This window comes from Empidonax traillii, unplaced genomic scaffold (assembly GCF_003031625.1).
Source record: "Empidonax traillii isolate 1590-97213 ecotype Southwest subspecies unplaced genomic scaffold, ASM303162v1 scaffold399:size634673, whole genome shotgun sequence".
NCBI classification, from domain to species: Eukaryota; Metazoa; Chordata; class Aves; order Passeriformes; family Tyrannidae; genus Empidonax; species Empidonax traillii.
In genome coordinates, this window is record NW_020955592.1 from 60,736 (window position 1) to 80,921 (window position 20,186).

Sequence of the window (20,186 nt, forward strand, 5' to 3'; positions counted from 1 at the left end):
ACTATGATGAATTAAAAGGTCTGAAGTCTAGTTCTAAGGAATTTGTGAAGTAAGGTTGCAGTATCACTGTCTAATCTCTCAGATGTTTATCTTTGTGACACATCTGCAAATGAGATGTAATTAATTAGTTTTTACCTGACACTCCTACAATTCTCATGTCATGTCATGTAAATGTGAGCAGCAGAGTCGTGTCCTGGATGCAGTGGGGAGGTGTGAGTTGAGCAGGATTGGGCCACGGTGAGAGTGACTCACTTTCCCAGGTTAATATTCTCCTCCTCGGAGCTGATCACACTTTGTTACTATGGGCTAATTTAGATCCTTAAATTAGCAGCTGCTTAGGGAGAAATTTCCAGATGATGACTTTTATCATTTCACTGTTTTTAGTTGTATGTCATTTTACTCTCCAGGGAAGTTGTTCTCTGAGAACTGCTGGGAGGGGGTGAGTTCGAGATGACTGGGGAAGCAGGCAAGTACTTTACTAATTTTCTGCCTTTGAAGCAGAAGGAATTGAGCTGGTTGAGACAGTAATAAAGTTGTGAGAGGGATTTTTATCCAGTGAGGGTGGCTTTTCATTGTCCATGTCTTTTTGCTGTTGCACTTTTAATTAATAAAAAAAAATAAAGAAATCAATGCAAAAATACTGCTTACCTTGATGGAGTAGAATTAAGCTCAATTTTTCATTGAGCAAATGCTAATTTATTTAGAATTGGAAAGTAACGTTGTACAGGACTTAATCTTGTATATTACTGTACATAGGAGATACAGGTTGTGAAGCAAGCACAATACTTTAACAGCTTGTGATCATATTATTTTGATGTATTAGGACTTGGTGGTTCATTTTTTTTCCCCAAAGCTTTTGTCCCTAAGAGAGCAGAACTCTTCTACAAAGACTGTAGCTTTAATGATATCTAATCCACTCTAGACTTTTGTGATGATGTCATTTGGCAGGCCTGTGGGCCATGGTCATGAGCTAGGATGGCCAGAGGAAAGGATGCAGGTAACCCTAAAGGGTGTCTGGAAATGACCCTTTTAACAGTTAAATATTAATATTTTGAAAGCAACCACAGGCCCCATTTGAGACTGCTAGCTTCTCTGTCCTGGGTACATTATTGTTTGCAAACATCCTCATTTTGTACACCTGCTTTAGAACTTATATTTAAATGAAGGTTTGGAAGGGAAAAGCTGTGAGGGTGAAGGTTAGTCTTTCAGTGGAGAATGTGCAGTTTGCCTAGATGTGTCAGCATGGTTTGCAGTGAGTGCTGTGACACACTGGTAACTTTATCTTACTGTCCTTGGGATAGTAATGGTGTTCCTTTAATGTTTTCTCAATCAATCATATCTGAATAGTGATATTCTAAGAGTAGCCTGTGAAAATGAATAGTAGATCAAAATATGATGACTTCCCTGAAAAGTAACACCATTAAAAAGGTGTAACATTCTGGATATTGTGTATTTGTTAGAAATCTCCTGCTTATTCTGACCTTTCTAAATGTCAATTTTTCATGTTTGGTAAGATTGTGCTTGTAGTACTTGAGAGCAATCCTCAAATGGGTATTATGTTATCTTTAGAGACTGTTTTTTTAGAGAGACAAGCAAATGTGTATAGCCTAAACTATTTTCTTATCTGAAGTGATGCCTTTGTCTAAAAATATCCCCCCAAAATTTAGCATTTCATTCACAGAAAACACATGCTGCAGAGAGCACTGGAAATACATTGTGTTGTGAAGATAGCCTGGTGATAAAAATGGGGGAAATTGTGCAGTGATACGTTTTGGGAAAATACTGGGAGATTGCTTGTCCTCCAAAATATCTGGTGAAGATGGGACAGTAAGATTATCACCAAAGCAGACGCTTTGGCTCATGATAAGATTCTTTGAGTATCCTTCTGACTTGTGCTCTCTCTTTTAGTCGACAGTCACAGCTCTCCCAGAGAAGACACCCCAACTGGGAGCATAGATTCTCTTTCTTCCCAGTCTCCAACACCTGCCTTCTCTAGTAGCCCCCCTGGGCTCTTGGATGGAAATCACCTTATCATGGACAGTGGAGATCTTGCAGGCTGGACAACAAATCTGTAAGTAACCTGAATATTAAGTTACAATTTTTCCACTGGTATGATCGTGCACATGAAACACCTTTTTCTTTTCAGTTTGGTGACGAGTGAATATTGGAAATTGCATATAAGTGTGTTTGTTTTCTTCTGCTGCAAAAAGAGACATGTTTATAGGTTGAGGTGGATATTCTTTTTATTTATTTTTATTTATATGTTGAGGTGGATATGCTTTGTTATTAAATGATATTATATGATATTCTTTGTTATTAAAACAAAGAATATTTAAGTTATTCTCTATATGATGTATTACTCTAGTTTTATTTCAAGACAGTGTTAAGCTACACTTAGATGCCATGCTATTAAGGTTATGGGCCAAATTTTGAGTTTGGACAAACACTGTAATAAGTATGTGCTCAGATAGTGTTGTCTAAGAACATTATCTTTGTTAATCTCTTCTTAAAAAATAAAGGTTTTCCAGTGACAGTGCAGTCTGTCACTTTCAGTAGATTCTGTGCATGTTCAGTTTTTGAGCATGACTTCAATTTAGCAAAAATCAACATGGAAATATTAGTCCTCTCTCTGTAATACAAATTCTGGTTTGATACACAAAAAACTGACCATAACTTGTTTCTAAATCAGAGTTGAACTTGAATTGAATTTTCTGGTTTACTATTCATGCAAACTTTAACCAGTATCAAGACAAAGTTTTCCAGCCTTCAGTGCCAAGAAGAGTTGAAGGAGCAGGTCTGGAGAAAAGATCTGTTACAAATATTTTCCATAATGGCATTCTGAGTATCCTGCTCTGCTGATGAAGCAAGTATGTAAAATATATGCGTAGATGTATGTAACACATGAGAATATATAGATTGTCATATAATGGGTTTATATTTCTAAATGCACACACAATTAACTACTGATTAGAATACTTATTAACTAGAACAATTTTTTTCCTTGTATATATTGAAATAATTCCAGATTTATAGGTATTGTACATAAATGTTGTTTCTTCAGTAGAGGTCTGAAGTTACTTTTTCCTTATCCTCCTGTACTATCCTCTAGAATTGGGTGGAATCAGCAATAAGTTTTATTTGACAAAGAGAGGTGCATGTGTGGAAAAGATTCTCTAGCTGGTATAAAACTGGACTGTTGGTGAAAGCAAGTATAGCTATGTAAGGAACACAGGGTTAGCAGAACACTGATAATGTCACTTTAGAGAATAAAAGAAGTTTTGATTTCATCCAGAGAGTTTGGGAACTCCAAGTATTTGAAGAAGTGTTGCATTGTTTTGCATTTGTTGATTTTCATAAAAGATTATACTGTACTGCTGTTTTGGAAATTTTTCTTGATGGCTTGAGGTCTTCTGCTCAGTTGGAAACAATACTTAGAGTTCTGTTTGGAAGGAATAAAAAGGTGCATGGTATGTGCATTTAGATTATTTGTCAAAAGTAGTTTCTTTCTTCCATTTGCTTGTCTGTGAAGTTTGCTTAGGAATTACCTCGGTAACAAGCCTAGACAGTGACAGGAAATAGTCTGTGAATGTTACATTCTTTCTTTCCTCTACTTTCTCACCCCAGATTAGCCTCTCTTCCCTTCTAGTTCTGATGACTGAGAGGGCCTTGCCTTTACAAATAAAAGCCAAACCCAAACCACAACCCGGAACAGCCCCTGTGTATTGATGGCAGAGGAATGGAGAATGTACCTGCGGTACCTGAGCAATCATTATGCATCAGGGGGTCCCGTGGGCAAGGGAAGGCTGTGATTGAGTAGACCTCATGTAGCTCTGGTAGCTCTCACTGCTCCAGGAAATGTAGCATTGGCTGTTGAACTCTGCTCATGGATTCTCACAAATTGGACTATCCTGGAGTTAGGTGGAGAACAATCCTTTGTTTTGTACAGGATTTCAAAACGTTTTGTGTTTTGTGCCAAATTGGAAAAAAATCAATTCCTAAAGTCTCAGTATCCTCTCTAAAATGGTATTACAGGTCTTCACTGAAACATATAGCAAATACCATACTGAGTGTAGGGGAAATGGAAATATACAGGAGGATCCGGTTTCTCAAGTTTCTGCTGATGTTTATAACACATGGGTGTTACTCTTGTCAGAGATCGATCACTATTGAGTTATGCAGTCAACAAGGTGATGGTGACTTCTTTGTGGTAAAAGAGTTTCTTGCATTGTTTCCTGGGGGAGGGATGTTGCATTGTGGGTCAAGATGTGTCAGATATTCCAAGGCTCGTTTATACCAGTAGTTTGCTTTAAGCAAGAGTACGTGATGGATAGCAAGAACACTTTTTGTGGTATTTGTTTCCAAGAAAGGAAAAGCTTGCTTTTTCCGGAATGATAGCTGTTGTCACCATGATGTTTCCTGGCAGAGTTTTTTGTGATGCATGCCCTTTCCTTGTCCCACCTTTGAAAACAAAAGGAGCTACAGCTTCCAGCATGGCGAGATGAGCATAAAATGAAGGCAAATACACCCTCACCTCCTCACTGGCACTCGGAGGGGACCACATGGCCAGAGTGGTAAAAGAAGCTAAGAGGGGAAAAGGGCTACACCACCAATCTGAAATATCTCACAAAGCCCTGACTGCTCAATTGTCATATCAGTATTTAAAGATGTGCTGTGCATACGGTGTAACTCGAAGGTGATGTTTCACATATGTGTCATTTTGAAGCCCCGTTAAGCTGTTGGTTTTCATGTCTATAAGTGTGTGTCTGCCTGATGCTAGATTTTCTTTGAAAGATCTGTGTGGATCAGACATATGTCCTGTGTTGTCATGTATTGCTGTAGGGGTGAGTAGAGAGTTGGTTATTGGTTGGCTCTTATTACCCAGGGCAGGGGTGGTTCTCAGTGGAGACCTGAGTTTGCTGCTTTAAGACTGTTTTGCACCCTAAACTTTTTTTAACCTCTTTCCTGAAGTTATTTTTAACCTCACGCTTCCATTTAGAGCCAAATACTAAAAATAAATATGCTTTACTTTTGCATACACTCTATGGTAGAACATAGAGAGCTTTTTTTCCTCTGTCAATCACAAAGTTACAGAGTAGTTTCTGTAGGTACAAGATTCAAACCCCAAATAGCCAAGGATGGACAAATTGCCATTTCTAGTTGATGAAGCACTGTGTCACATAGACTGTTTGAAAAACCCTTCTATTCAAGAATGCTTAGCACAAGCTGATCTCAGACATAAACTGATAATTATGGTTGTGAGCTGCATAGAGTATTGCTCCCTTGCTGAGCTCTCCACTAGTGTAGGCACTTTTTCCCTTTGAGACAGAGCAGCAATGACAATCTGAATGTTAACCAAAGCATTTGCGTTCCTTCTCTTTCCTCTCTGATGTAAGTGCCCATACAGACTCTGTCGTACTCAGCTTCTGGTTTCTCTGTTCCATTTGCCCAAAAAGTAAATAAATCTGCCACATCTTCTTTTCAAGAGGCTTGATAGCTTTTTGCTGGAGGATGTGACCCTGACATTATTTTCTGCCTTCCTGACTGGCACTGAAAAGCATGCGCCTTAGTCACTTAGATTTTTATTCCTATGGCATACAAAACTCAACTTTTTAAAAATTCAAAATATGTATTTCCAAAGAGGAGTTCAGGATTTCAGATACTAAGAAGCTGAATAACATTTCTAAGCTAGTCCCCAAACTGTTTTGATAATGGTGATGGTGTTGGATTTGGAGATATGTATTAGGAGGGGTTATGGATAGCTCTTAAATTGCATTTGAACTGTGGAGCAATAGTCAACCTTCCCTTTTACATGCAGTCGAAACTCAGTGATATATGGTTTGACTTTCACCCTATTATATTATGGGTTTTCACATGCAAAAAGTAACAGTGATAGCTAAACTAGACGTAAACATCAGTGTCTAATAAATATATCTAAGCAAGTAAAGATACAGGTGAGTTTAAGTCTGTAAAAGACAGCATTTTTTTTTTTTTTTCATTTAAGTCCTCTTATAGTGAAGTAGGTGGTAGTGCAAGTGATGGAGAATCATATGTGGAGTCACATAATAAAATTAAAAAAGGGCAAGGGAAACTTTTTAGCAGCCGTTTTGGTTTGATTATATAATTTACTTACAGAACCATTTATTGACATGAGGTCTGTCTTATTTAGCCTTTCCCAGAGTGCTGGCTATAATGGCAACTCACCTCCAAAGGATTAGGGCAGGTTTCCCTTATTGCAATGACTGATTCATTGGAGGGTGGATTACAAGTCATGTCCTAGAATACTATGGGGTGCCTTAGGTCTGTTTTCACTCGACCTCAGAATGAACCAAAAAAACCTGAACACTTGGTATTCCCTGGACTCGGTATGTGCTGTAATCAATCTTTCTGTGGACCTCTTTCTGATAAGGAAAGGTTTGTTACTGTAACTGGCCCCTTGTTGTCACGAGATTTCTTTGTGCTTTTACAGTACAATGCCCTATGCCAGGCCTTATCTACAGACCTCACAGTGCTGGGTTTTCAGAACTGGGCCAGAGTCTTCTTTTTTGTTTGGAAGTCCTCTACATTATCTGCACAATCACTTCTTCATTCAGATCATGAGAACTAGTGTCTTGTTCCTCAGCTGGAGAGTTCATTTTTTGGATCTGAGACTGCAAGGTCTCTGGGTTTCCCAGAGAGGTGGAACATGGTGACTTCTGATGGTTGTTCTGGGTGGAGGTATGATGCAGGATGTGGAGTAGCCTTCCTCAGGATGATACTGTCTGAGTATCTGTTTACCTTACCTGTTCTTCTTTCCCTCTCTAAGCCTTTGGGATTTTGCAATTGGAGGGGATGGAAAGCATTCCTGTCCCTCAAACCTTTTCACTGAGTGTGTGGGTGGGTGCAGGGCTTGTTAAAGCAATTACATTTCTGGGCTAAGAATAGTAAGATTCATAGTTTCCAAACTGAATCTCACCTTGGATGCTGCTCCTGGAGCATGCAAGATACAGTCCTGACAGCCCAAATGCTGAAGGTACTCAAAGACCAGAGGAAAAATAGAAGCACCAGTGTAAATGGCTTTTCAGGAATATGCAAGGGGCCAGTGGCAGATGAAATGATCCAATCTTTCTTTAATTTCTTATACATTTTTCTTTATTGGTTTTCCTGATACTAAAATATTCTGTTACCCAGCTCAATGATATATAAGTGCTAGACAATGGGCATTGCTTTGGAGTTTTTAATATCCACGGAGACTTTCGAAATGGTGATGAGAGCTGTGCTATGCAGCATCCTGAGTGCTTTCGGGGTCTTTGTGACTGGACTGGGAAGAAGCTACTCATTCGTCATGAAATCTCAAGCTGTTCAAATTCCTGGTGAGCACACTGATGTTAAAAGAGCCATCAGTTGGCAAGGGAGGGCAGAGATGGATGGTGCTCTGAACATAATAGAACCCTTGGACATAGTTATTAATTTTATTTGACTCCTGAATGAACTCCCATCAGCCTTGTTGTATCCACATCAGTAGACTGCATGTATAGTCTCCTTAAAATTGTAGTAGTTTCTTTTGTACTTTCTGGCAGTGGTGTGAATTTGCAACTTTACATAAATGATGAGTGACTTCACTTTCTGTGTCTTGAAAACTTTTTATAATATCTAGTGTCATCATCCTATTTTATTAAGAGAAGGTGCTTTAACAGCTGTTCGGTCATCGTGCTTATTTTGCAGTTTGTTTTTGTTTCAGCTGCCACCTCTTCAGTGACTCAGCAGTTTGAGAGCAGGGTTTAGCGGAGCAGGCACTTCTTTTTGTACCCTTTTGTTATGCAAGCAGAGCAAGAGCCCTCATTTTGCAGCTCCTTTGAAACAGGCATAATGTAACTTAGTCATGTGGTTCATACAAAATAGTCCTTGCCATCTCCTTGTCTTCCAGTGGGCTTGACAGCAGCACTGCTGTGTGAGCACAGGGTAAGTCGTGTGTGTGCTCAGGGCAGGGAAAGATGTGGATGCAAGCACTGTAATGAGCAAAAGTTTCCTTTTTTTTTTATTTCTCTCTTTTTCTTTTATTTTCTTTGCATGATTCCAGGGAAAACAACCCCTTCTTTTTTTTTTTTTTTTTTCCCCTTTAAAGGGAACAGCAGTGTGCTATAAGCTCTATTATAGATGTGCATACTTCACTTTTGCTCTGTCTGCATTATCATTTAAAAATGCTTTAACTTAGAACAGCTGCTGTAGACATTAGCTTTGGATTTACCAGACTGGCGTGAAAGATCATTTCACTAATGTGTTAGCTGCTTCACTGAGACTTCGCAATCCAAGTTTAACAAAACCTCTATTTCAGTGCTGACTGATGTGTTCTGTATAAATGAGGGTTCAGGAATGTTGCGTGCATGTCACATATTTGAAATTTTGAGGATAGAGTTTCTTTTTGGGGGGAACAAAGATGAGGAAATTCTGTCCTATTTTGTCTCCAGCTTTTCTGCGTATATGACAATTTCTAGAATTTTTCCCATGTATTTCTCTCCTCCCCACTCACCAAGGCTTAGGGGTTCTTGCAGGAAGATCTGGTGGTGGACAGTGTTGGGTCGCATACTGAATTAGAAATAGCTGAACCTTTTTATATATACTGTTGTCTTATAATGAAGCCTTTCAAGAACACCTTCCCTGAGTTTGTCAGCCAGATGCTGTGATACGACAGCCATGGGGCTGCCAAACTTGTCTATGAAACAACTCCTTTTTTTCCTTTTTTTTTCCTCAGGAGTTGCCATGTAGATTCTTTTCAGAGTCTCTGCCTTGCTCTCAAGATAAGAGGCTGCTCTTTAGCTGTGTTACCTTAGGAACCAGCAAGATAAACATCCAATAAAATCTTGTTTTCAGGAGTTTGTTTCTGAGTATCAGTACAAAATCTCTAGCTTATTTTCAGTAAAGCCATTCCCCCCCTCCTCCCTTTTCCCAATGCTCACTATGCTAGACAATAGCATTTTTTTTCCTCAGACAGAGATGGTTATGCTTGGCTTTTTTTTTTTTTTTTCTTCTCCTACCCTCAGGAAATGCATTTCCTTCATTTTAGCCTTTAGGAGAAAGGATTTCTTCAACATACCTTCTTAAAGTTGAGATGCTCTATGATAAGATGTGCAATACTTTCTAATATGTCGTCATCTTGATAAACAAGGCATGCAGAGCTTTATAGCAAGATAACCTTGCTATCACAAGAATATTTTTGAGAAAAAAAAAAACAGTAAAATCTAGCCAGTTTATTGCTTACACAATATTGGAAATTATTTTTGTTACTGAGTAAAACCTTCTGTTTGAAACAACAAAATGAAGTGGTTCCTGAGATAGCCAGGTACAGTAAATAAAAACAAATAAACAAACAAGACCCCCCCCCCCCAAATTCCAGAATGTGCTTAGTAGTTAAAGCTGTACATTTTTTTCCCCTTCTTAATATGGTGAATCTATTGCTGTTGAAAAGTGGGATTTTCTTTTGTTTCCCTGCTGGATCCTAGGGTATAATCTCTTGCTGGTAACCAGGAACCTCAAGTGACAGGAGAATTCAGGAGCTGTGCTGCAGTGCTTTCCCTACAACTGAAATGTATTAAGGGAATTCATCAAAAAAGTGGGGAAGGGAACAGCCTGGCACTCCACGTACCTGCACTTCTGGAGTGTTTTTCCATTTGAACTGTTGGAGTGCCTCAGAATTTGTAGAAAACCTGCCAGTTTTAACATGCTTTTGTATAATGCTGTCTGGTAAAGGACGATGTAGTCTTACTTGTTGATAGATTACACTTCTTGTTGAGCCCCTGTAACTTGAGAAATAAACATGCCATGACATGGATCTGAAGATTTTATTTCATCTTCTGTTCCTTTACTTGCACACCTTTTCTTTTGTAGTTTTTTTTTTTTTTTTTTCTTTCCAAGTCTCAGCCAGAAATCATCTGTTATTTATTACAAGTATTCTTATGAATGACCACTGCTTTCCTGGGTTGGAGAATTCCTTTCGTGTCTTCTCTATTCTGAGTATCTTTGAAGTTATTAATTCTGTATCTTAGGTGCAGGTGGTGTGTGTTGTTCTAGAGATGATCAAGTAAATTGCATAGATTAAAATTATGCATGTAGCAATGAAATATTTTTTAAATGGAAGAGTTAATATTCACTTGCTGAAAATCAAACAGCACACATCTGAGGTATGCATGAGAGAAGGCCACTTAGTGAAATATTCTCGAATGTTGATTAATTTGCATTAGAGATATTTTAATACTCTCGTGGTGATATACTTGGAATATTATTTTCCTATTTTCTGTAGCTTTACAGGTTTCAGAAATGAGTCTGACACCAATCTTAATCACAGAATCATGGAATGGCTTGGAAGGGAACTTAAAGTCCATCTCATTCCAAACCTCCTCCTATTTGAATTTAATCAATTTGAATTTAATAAATAGAAGCACAAGGAAAATATTTTTTCTTTAAGTCTCAGAATTGTTTTAAGTGGAATAGTTTAGCCTATGCAAGTAGGATACATTTTTTTAAATTCACTTTTGAAAAACTTTTGTCTTAGGTTCACCTACTGAGCTAAAATTAATTCTTCATATATACATTATGTGTGGGGAATGGTGAAGAAATAATTTGCTCTCTGACAAACTTTATAAACTTTACCACTGAGAATTTTTTTTGTCCTCATTATTTAGAGTAAATGATACAAATGCTCATGTTTCATATTTTTGTTTTTGTCTCTGAATGAGGTCACTTTTAGCAGAAGGATTTTATCTGAGGAAAATTTTTCAATTATTATAAAAATGGGAGGAAGAGAACAAGTTCAAGTAAAAGTAAACCCCCAAATTATGTAGGTGCTGCTCTTCAAAGGTATGCCATTATTGGAAAATATAAAAAATGGTGTAGTGCAAGATTCACATGCATTAAGAAGACTACAGATCCTCTTCCCAAAGTTAAGCATAAAATATGGTTATAGTCAGCATAATCCAGCTCATCATTCAGCTTAATACATATGATTCCTTTCTTTATGTGGTAAATCATTTTTAAAAGCAGAGCATGTTTTGATAAACCCCTCTAGTTATGATCCCAGCACACTGAAGTTTCATTTTTATTAGTGGAATTAACTGTAGAATGCTGTTTCATACACTGTGAATTCCAGTTTTCATCCAAATGCTGCCTGACACAGATCCAGAGGAAAGTCTATTGTCTTGTTAAATAAGGAACGTGACATTTACCACTTTACAATGTACTAAATTTAGAAATTAATGATTAAAATTAATGTCTGCTTAAATATGCAATTGCTGGAATGACTACGAGATATATTGGCTAGGAGAACCAGTTTGTGAAAGTTGAATTTGATTGTAAACCACATTATGTAAACCAAGAAATAGTGATCTTTTGTCCTAGAAATTAAATATCCCAGTGCACAATAAGATTAAAATCAGCTATCTAAATTAGGTTTCCTGCTTTCTTTTATTCATTTACATTTATAACTGGGGTGGTTGTTGTTCTCTTTTGTGCTTTCGGTCAATCCACCTTGATTAGGTGTGAATTTAGACTCCCACAAAAATCTTCTTGCCTGAATTATTAGATTTTGGTGGTATTTTGCAGATTTATGCTATCTAAGAGGTTAATACTGGAATAAGACGAACTCATAAACGCTGTATTGTGAAGTCTGTTCTTCTGAGTGATGATTCCTGCCTGAATGCAGGAATGATTTTAATCCTGTTTCTGCTTAGAAACTGCTTGAAGTCCAGCTCTTTGTTCCAAAGATATGCTGGCATTAAGTGATTGGACTATTTGTTGTTTTGCCCATGCAACGAAAGAAAGCCTTCCAGTGCTGAAACATTTTAGCTCTTTAAGGTGGGAAATTAGGAATCTCCTTTATGTTAGGGAGGACTTTGTATGTTTTTCAAGGACTAATAAAAGTTTCAGTTTTAGCTGCTATTTCTTCTCCTCCTGTGGCAACTGTGTGCTCAGCCGCTGAGTTAATGCCGATTTGAGCAGCATGTTGGTGAGGGCAGCCACCGAGGCAGTATTTACTCAGCTATGAGGATGAAATCTCAATCCGGAGCCAGCACCATGATCCCAGTGTTGTAATAGCTGCAGCGTCGTTAGAAATCTTTCCAGCCATACGGGCCTTAGTATAGCACCGAGAAGGTTTTTAAATAGATTTGTCAAAACTTGTGAAGGCAAAGTGGCAGCTCAAATAATAGCCTGCTACATGCAGTTTCACTGTATCTGTCTTTATTAGATAAGAAATGGGGAATTTTGCCTTTTTATTGCTTATGTCATACATCTCAGGTAGTTTGTCTTAGCTTAGGATGTCGGGCATGTGGGAGAAAGGTCTTCAAGGAGGAAATGTGGAATCACAGGGTGGCCGTTTCTGCAAAATCAGCTCGGCAGTATTTTTGGGTTTGAATTTGTAGATCTAACGAGTTGTCTAAGGATTCAAACATTTTGGTAAGCTAACAAGTTTTATTCACATTGTTAATTCTACCTTGAATATATTTCCTCTTAGCCCTGGTCAAAGCCGCCCATCGATGGTCTCGTGGATGAATGTTCCATCTGCTAATCCAGCTGCCACAAATACTGCACTATCCACTTTCTTCTTCCCCAACCCTGCCACTGGGAGTGACAGAGCAGTGGAAAGGTACGATGTATACTTTGACTTTTGCTGGCTATTTATTTGCCTCATTTTTCTGTATGTTTTTAAAAATAGCTAATTCACATCTCCTGTGTTATGTGAATGATTATCACCCATCAGGAAATGCAATGTTAGCAATTTTGACAGAATAAAATCACTGTCTTTTCCTTTGAACACCTTCCTTGGTAGAAGGTACACTAGCCACAGGCTAGTGGCCTACTGGTTAATACAAGAAGGCTTTGTTTTGGATGGGCAATTCCTAATGTCTCCTACAGTGTTTCTCTTAATGTACAGATTCTTTATTTTCTGTTGCTTTGTTTGTCAGATGTTTCTCTTCCTAACCTACTTGCCTCTGAAAGACTTTCCTATGTTTTTATCTTTCTCTGTTGTTTCATTCTTTTCTTTCACACTTTTGTCCTGCTTTTCTTCCATCTTGCTTCTGCTTCCTTCCACGTTGTTGTCCATCTTTGGAAGTATTCTCAGTTTTTCCTTTGAAGGTCTTCACCATCTCAGCTTTTACCTTCATAATATTTGAAGGAAAATATTTTTATTTATTTATAATATTTTCTTTTCTAATTCAAGTTGGATATATTCACAATGTATTCCCAAAGCTTGGTAGCAAAAATCCCGTTTCTCAGTACTGGTTACGTTTTGCACCACAACCACATTGTCTGTTTGACTGCAAGTTCCTTGGGGCAGGAAGAATCTTTCCCACTGTTATTATATGTGTAGTTGTTGTTGCCTGGGCTCAACAAAAGATGATTTAATAGTGTGGGTGCTCTGTCTAAACAAAGCATCATTGGGCAGCAGCAAACTGTCAGTTTGCAAAGGCATGATTAATTAAGCCATGCCGATAATACTTACATATTCCAAGATCTCTGCTTACGGTGCTTGGAGCAAATGGGTACTGTGGAGAAATTCATATTGATGGCTTATTACTGAGCTTCCTGAGAACACCTCTACAAGACCGCCTGAGGTGTTAGAAATCTTGAGGAATTTAAGAAAAAACCAGCATCTTCAGTAGACTAGTAATGTTGTATTGTAAACAAACATAAAATGTGAATTCTGAACAGTGATAGTGAAAAGTTGAAGTGCAAGATTCATGAAGAAATGTTTCAGAAGACATAATGATGGTTAGTCTGTAAATTAAGTATGGTATGCTTTGCCTACTATTGATTTCCTTGCTGATTAACACTTGAAAAAATTTTAACTGTGGTTGAAAGTCGAGTTTGTCATAAAAATAAGTGTGCATGAAGTTGGGAGTATGATATTCAGAAATGCCAACAGTAAGGTGTGAAGCTTTGGCTTTGGCTGTGTGTATGAATTACAAGCCTGTAAGGATGCATGTGAATTTGTGTTTAAACTTTCAGTCATCTTCAAATGTGAATGGAGACAGAATGGTTGAGAGAGTGTCTTCATAATAGCAAAAACTTACTATAAATCATAATTTCATTTTTCAGTGCTGCCCACCGGAAAGCAAGAGCAGTTTATCCGTGTGAAGCAGAACATAGCTCTGAATTGTCATTTCAGATAGGAGCAATATTTGAGGATGGTAAGTACTGCTTGAGTAAATGTAAAGCAATGAAAAACAAATTGACAAAACTGCTAAAATGGCTTTGGATAAAAATACAAGCCTCAGTGCTATTCTGCCAATGTTGCTGATGGCGCACAGTTGGTGATGGAGATGTTTTCTGGTGTAAGGAAACTACTTAACATATCCTTAGCACTGTGAGGCAATGCTTTTGATTTTGGTTGAACTTTCAATTGGTTGAATTTTTCAGCATCATTTAAATGTGTTGTACCAAAAAAAAGTTACTCAGTAATAGAAGAGAACATCTTGGCCTATGAGAAGGTTTTTGGTTTTGTTTGTTTTTTGAAATGTGCACTATTGTTGTAAAATAATACGTAGACTTTCATTTAAAACAAAAAAATCTGTTTAAGGATTTTCAATCAGAGTGCCAGGTAAATCAGGTGAACACTGGAGAGAAAATGCAGTACTTGGGTCAAAGTGTGTGTTAGTAATATTCACTGAGGTGCAGAATGAAGACCTGTGTTTAAAGATTTCTACAGACCCAAATATAACATTACATATGAACACCCAGAAGATGATTCCTCTGCTGAAGATGGTGTTGCTCAGTGAGCTTCCATGTATCTATCCTTCAGCAACTGCACAGGGACTTCAAACTCACAGGAAATATTTTAGGTTTTAAACCTTATACCTACTGTAATACAAACTCTGAAGATGCAGAAGGCAACATTACAGTATAGTTTCTTCTTCTCATGAGGAAATTCCTAATATAAGAAAGAGTATGGAATGGCTCAGCATGACCTGGACAAATTCAGAAATTCTTGCTACTTTAATGCAATTTAATAATAATTCTAAGCAGAAATTAGTTCATAGCAGCAGCATGGTATGACTGTTGTTTATTGGAAGAACTTGGTAAAAAATAACATTCATACTGAAAACTAGAAGACTCTTAAATTTGGCCAAATACTCATCCAAGTTTGGTGCAGACTGGGGAATTCAAAGTGATCTGAGAACTGCATTCCTAAGGACCTTCTGAGTTCAGTCTTTCAGTCTAGAGGCAAGGGGCTAGTAAGAGGCATCCTCATCTTTAAAAAAATCTGGAAATTCTGCAGTGATGACTCTTTTCTCATCCATTGTCAGATTTTAGCTTGCTACCAGGTCAGAAATCTGATATGTGCTTTCCAGAGGGAAAGTGGTATTTAATCAAACATGCTTAGGGGATGTACTGCCCAGTCATTTGAGAGTCCTTCGTTGCATGCCCAATGAAGGAGTATTCCAAATTTCCAGTTTACATCCAGCAGGGAAAAAATGTACACAGTCTAAACCAGATGGAAAACATCAACCTGCAGGCATTAAAAAGCTAACTAAATATGTTCTATATTTCACAAAACGCACTCTGTTAACTCTTAGCACTGGATCAAAATGGGGGAGGGGGAAGTTTTTCTCATAAGTGAAAATCTTTTCAACCCCAGTAGGATGTTCCTAATTTGTTTAACGAGACGAAACAAATGGGAAGCTTGGCAAAATTGTATTTTTTTAGTGTGTATAACAACAGTGAAAACATTGCACAGGGATAGATATCTCCTTCCCCTTCTTTGTGATGCTTCTTTTAAAGCAGGCAGAATATAGGACAATCCTGTCCTCTGCCTCCTCCCAAACAAGTAAATAGCAAGCCTTGGTCCAGACTCCGGTTCTGATGTTTTTGCAGCATAAAGTGGTCTGGAGTCCCCACTAGATACTTCCCTAGTAGCACACACTTTACAAAATCATTCTTGATGTTTCCTATTAGAGCTGCCTTGCAGGCAAATCATGTCTGAATCAAGCTAGGTGGGAAACCTTTTGAAGATGAATTAGTTAAATGATTGCTCTTTTTAAAGTTCTTAACACCAGCTATTTTAATTTAAGTTTTTAAAAACATGACTGATAGGGATCTTCAGTAGACATAAAACTGGATATAGGGAAGAAAAATCAAGTGCATGGTGGAAAAGATTTGATGTCTAGGAGAGGCATTTCTGATGCAGAACATAAAGGGTTGCACAGCTTTTGTGTTGGCATGGGATAAGAAATTCTTTCAAGACACAGATGTTTAGTGTGAGAGGAATGTCAGGATTCTCTTCTTGTGTAATGAGATCTCTAGAAGTGGTGGCAAAGCCACTGTGATTTGCTGCATTACAGCCTCACTTGAGTTTTTCAACCAGAGAGTAGGATTGTCCGAGAACAAGTATGGAATTTGACTCTGACGTGTTGAGAAATATTTCAACTGTAAGACTCTTTTTCCAGCTCATCATACAAATAAGGCTAGAAGCTTGGGAAAAGGTTGCATGGATTGCATTTTGAAAACCTAATTGCAGATTTCCAATGGCAAGGATCACATTTCCTTAAACACATTTGTTTTGATTTGTTCCACTGTATCCTGGTTATTTTATAGGCGTTGTCCTTGCCCTGCAGGGCTCTCACCCTAAGGTAGGTCATGGATTGGCAGAATAAAGAGGGAGAGCATGCAAGTAATAGGGCAGCAACTGGATGTATGTAATAACCATCATTTCACATGGTTCCCAATAGGTTATGTCATGGATGGCTCAAGTTATTCTTGTGCAACGTGCAGACCAGTCCCCACATTGGAAACCTCTGAAATGCCTCAACATGGGCCTTTTCCTTTTGTACTAGGCACCCTTGTGTCTGTGCTGGAATCAAGATTCCAGTGAATCAAGTCAGGTTCTTTAGTTACTCAATTTTAATTCCCATATGCCCTAATAAAGCCCCCAAATGAAGAATTAAAGTAATAATACATCAGTTCTGCAGCTCTACCAATAACCTTAACTATCAAAGTGACAACGCATCAATCAAGTTGACATACAGCTAGTCTCAACCATTAAAGTAACTGTTAAATTAATGTCTACTAAAAAGTGCTGCTTCCATTAGTGAAGGTTTTATCCCTCTCTCCTCTCTCCACCCTGCCTGTCTCACTTTTCTAATGCTGTCTCCTTCACCTCTCTCTATTTGGTTATTGGTTTTTTTCCCCTTTTTCTTCCCTCACTTTTCTGCATTGTTTCCTTTCTCATTTCCCTTCCCTGTTCTTCTTGGTCTGCCTCTCTTGGCCCATGGATGTTGATCGCAGTGGTTCTCTCTTACCTGTCATTACTCTGGATGAGTCTTTCTGGCTGCTCTAGCCTCAGACAGGATAATGGCATTTAGTAAAGTACAGCCTTGCATCTGTCATAGCTGCTAAATGTAATGTTGGTGCAAGAAGGTAAGGATTTAACCTTTACTCCCATCTCCATTTCCTGTTTCTAAATTGGGGGAAAAAAAATCCGTTTGTCTCACTCATCCAAGGTTAGAGATGCTAATATTTTAAGTTCAGCTTTGCATCACCTGATAGGAATCTGTATAGAATCTTAGCATTTTCATGTTCAGGAGTTTTCACTAGTGCATGTACATTGTGCTACCCTGAATTCCACAGTCTTTCCCTTAAAGTGACATAGAATATAAATGCTAAGGCACCATCTGGTAAGTTAAAAAGAAAAGGCAAAGTTTTCTATTTAATTGAATAGTGTAGGAAAATGAATAATGTAATCTGAACAATATCCACTGTACTTTTTTTTTTTTTTTAATCTTCAATTCAATTTGCCTTAGGCTGTGCCAATATTTTTCTTTCCCAGTTGTTACAGGCTATATTATAGACAGCACATAACAATATAATTCAAGTGGTTAGAGGCAAAGCTTGAAGAGTTTGCAGCTGGATAAGGGCACATATGGGAAGAAGCAGAGTATGATCTGAGATTGAGAGAGACATATGCTGGCTGTATATTTCTGTTGTTGTTGAGGCAGATATTCCCAATAATCATGGAAAGAATAATCAGACTGCCTGGCATTGAAATTTTGCCAGCCTTGGAGCCAAGTGTTATTAAATTTCTGGTTCTTGAAAGAGACTGCTTAAAATTCAGTAAATGGGAATTTCACTCGGGAGGAGTGTTTCAGATAGGGTAAATGGTGTTTACACAACAAAAATTCCTTGGCAGTATTGCTAGCAGGAAGGCTTCCTGAAAACTTGTCAAGATAGCTCTTATCAAGGCTTTTTACAATTTTTAAAATCAGGTTTTAGGGGAGAAAAAAATATGAGGAAAACTGAGAAAGTGTTTTGTTCCTCAGGAAAAGTGGAGCACCCATCATTCCTACCAAGTATAAAAGGAACACAAAAAGCCGTGTTCACACGGCCGTTGTCATCCCCCTCTATCTCTCCTAGTGTAACAAAGTGCCAGCCTTAGTTAATGTCCCTGGCTTTGACTCCAAGGCACTCTCTGCCCTCTAATTCATGTTGTGGCTTCTGGACTGTCTGTCTTCATGGCACTGACAAATGAAGGATTTACATCAAAGAGAAGTGGTGCTCCCAAAATACTGTATTTCCCTGTATGTGCAAATTGTTCTTTTCCTGAGGTAAAAATGAGGATAGAGCTACTTCTTTGTGTACCTTTTGTCTGTGGACTTCAAAGCACTTGGAAACATTCATGTGAATTAATTATCTTCATTTTACATCTGGAGAAACTGTGAGTGTACAGGCCATGGACAGATGTTCTCCTTTTCAGATACCTCCATGCTGTTGGGAGGTAGTTACCTCATACTGCTGCTGAAAGTTACAATCCTTTCACCAATAACAATTACCAGATGAGCAGTACCAAATTCTTACTGACATTGCTAGAAGTTTTTGCAAGTCACTGAAAGTAATTTGACCTTAACCGGTCTGGCTTTGCTCCTGCAATAATAGTTGTGGAAGCAGTGATCTCCAGGAGAGAAATGTTAAAGTGGAAGTTGCTTAAACTGATGCATTTTACCTTGTAGTTGGTGTGTGTGCAAGACTATAAGAGATGTTCAACTGTCAGCTGGGATGGGAGTAATTTCAGGAGAAAGACCCCAAGTCTCGCAGATTGGTGAGGTTTAATGTTGGTGACACAGGTCTCTAACTTGTATCGCAGCGAACTCGGCAGCAACTCAGCTTGACCAACCACTTGCCTCTACTTTAGAGTGAGCCAAGTTATCATTTGGACACTCTCTCTATACATTGTACTGCCTAGTTCTCTACCAGCTGTAATAGACACTTGGGAAGTCTCAGACTGCAAGCTAAATTCCACCTTCACTAGTTTGTCATGGTGTATCAGTGTGTTTGTTTTTGTTCATAAGCCTGAGCCCTTATGGGCAGAGTCCTTTATTTGTGGGCACACAGTACACTTTCAGCAGGGTCAGGAAGAAGACCCCCTAACTCCTAACCCTCTGTTCTGTCCACAGGATAATTCTGCTTCTCACAGCATAATTAAGGGAAACAGCAAGTTCTGAAATTCCAAATTCTATGCTAATCTTAAGCATGCTCAATGTTTCTGTATTTCTCCGATCAGCTTTATCCATAGAGATTGTTTGAAAAACCCAGAGGGATTTCTAAACACAGAAAGCTTGCAAACCCATTTTGGTTTTTTTTTAAATTTTATTTCCTAATGAAAAATTGGCCAGTGTGATTGAATTCTATGGAAGTGAATTCTGGTGCTATAGTGGTTTTAGCAGTGAGATTTCTGTTGTTCTCAGAACGCGAATCCTCATTTAGGTAGTTTCTTGGGAGTTTTCTGATTGACAAAATAGTCCATCAGAAAGGGAGGTCTTCTTGTGCCAGGCACCCTGCATGTTAGATTTCCTCCCAGAATCGCTGATTTCCGCAAAGGTGGAGAAATCAAGTGTGAATCAGTGTCTGAATCGGTCTTGCTGAAGTTAGTGGCACCTAGGCAATGAACTGATACTGCTGTGGAAATGAGTCTTGCTCTGATGTGTGGTTGAGAGCTGTGAAATGTTTGAGCTGCCAAAGCAGAGCAAGGTCTGCTTGTAGCACTGGGTCTTTGTGAACGTCTGTTTGCAAATTTCATGTATTTGCAGTTAGACAATTGTGATATTGGCAATATCAAAGCTATTTCCTATGGAGCATACCGAAAAATAAGAAGTGCTGCAAGGTGATTTTATTGCGTTTCTTGATTAGGTGAAATCAGAAAAACTTTTACATAAAGATCTTATTAC

General features: G+C 38.3%; 1 protein-coding gene across 1 annotated transcript in view; it reads left to right on the forward strand.

Annotated features, from left to right (window-relative positions):
• LOC114062335 (rho GTPase-activating protein 10-like) overlaps positions 1 to 20,186 on the forward strand; it is a gene marked incomplete at its 5' end in the record, with an annotated part of 82,083 nt that overhangs the window by 58,026 nt on the left and 3,871 nt on the right. The window contains 3 exons of the mRNA XM_027893633.1: positions 1,909 to 2,071; positions 12,482 to 12,613; positions 14,068 to 14,159. Coding sequence (XP_027749434.1) covers positions 1,909 to 2,071; positions 12,482 to 12,613; positions 14,068 to 14,159 — 387 coding nt within the window. The remainder of the gene's footprint in view (positions 1 to 1,908; positions 2,072 to 12,481; positions 12,614 to 14,067; positions 14,160 to 20,186) is intronic.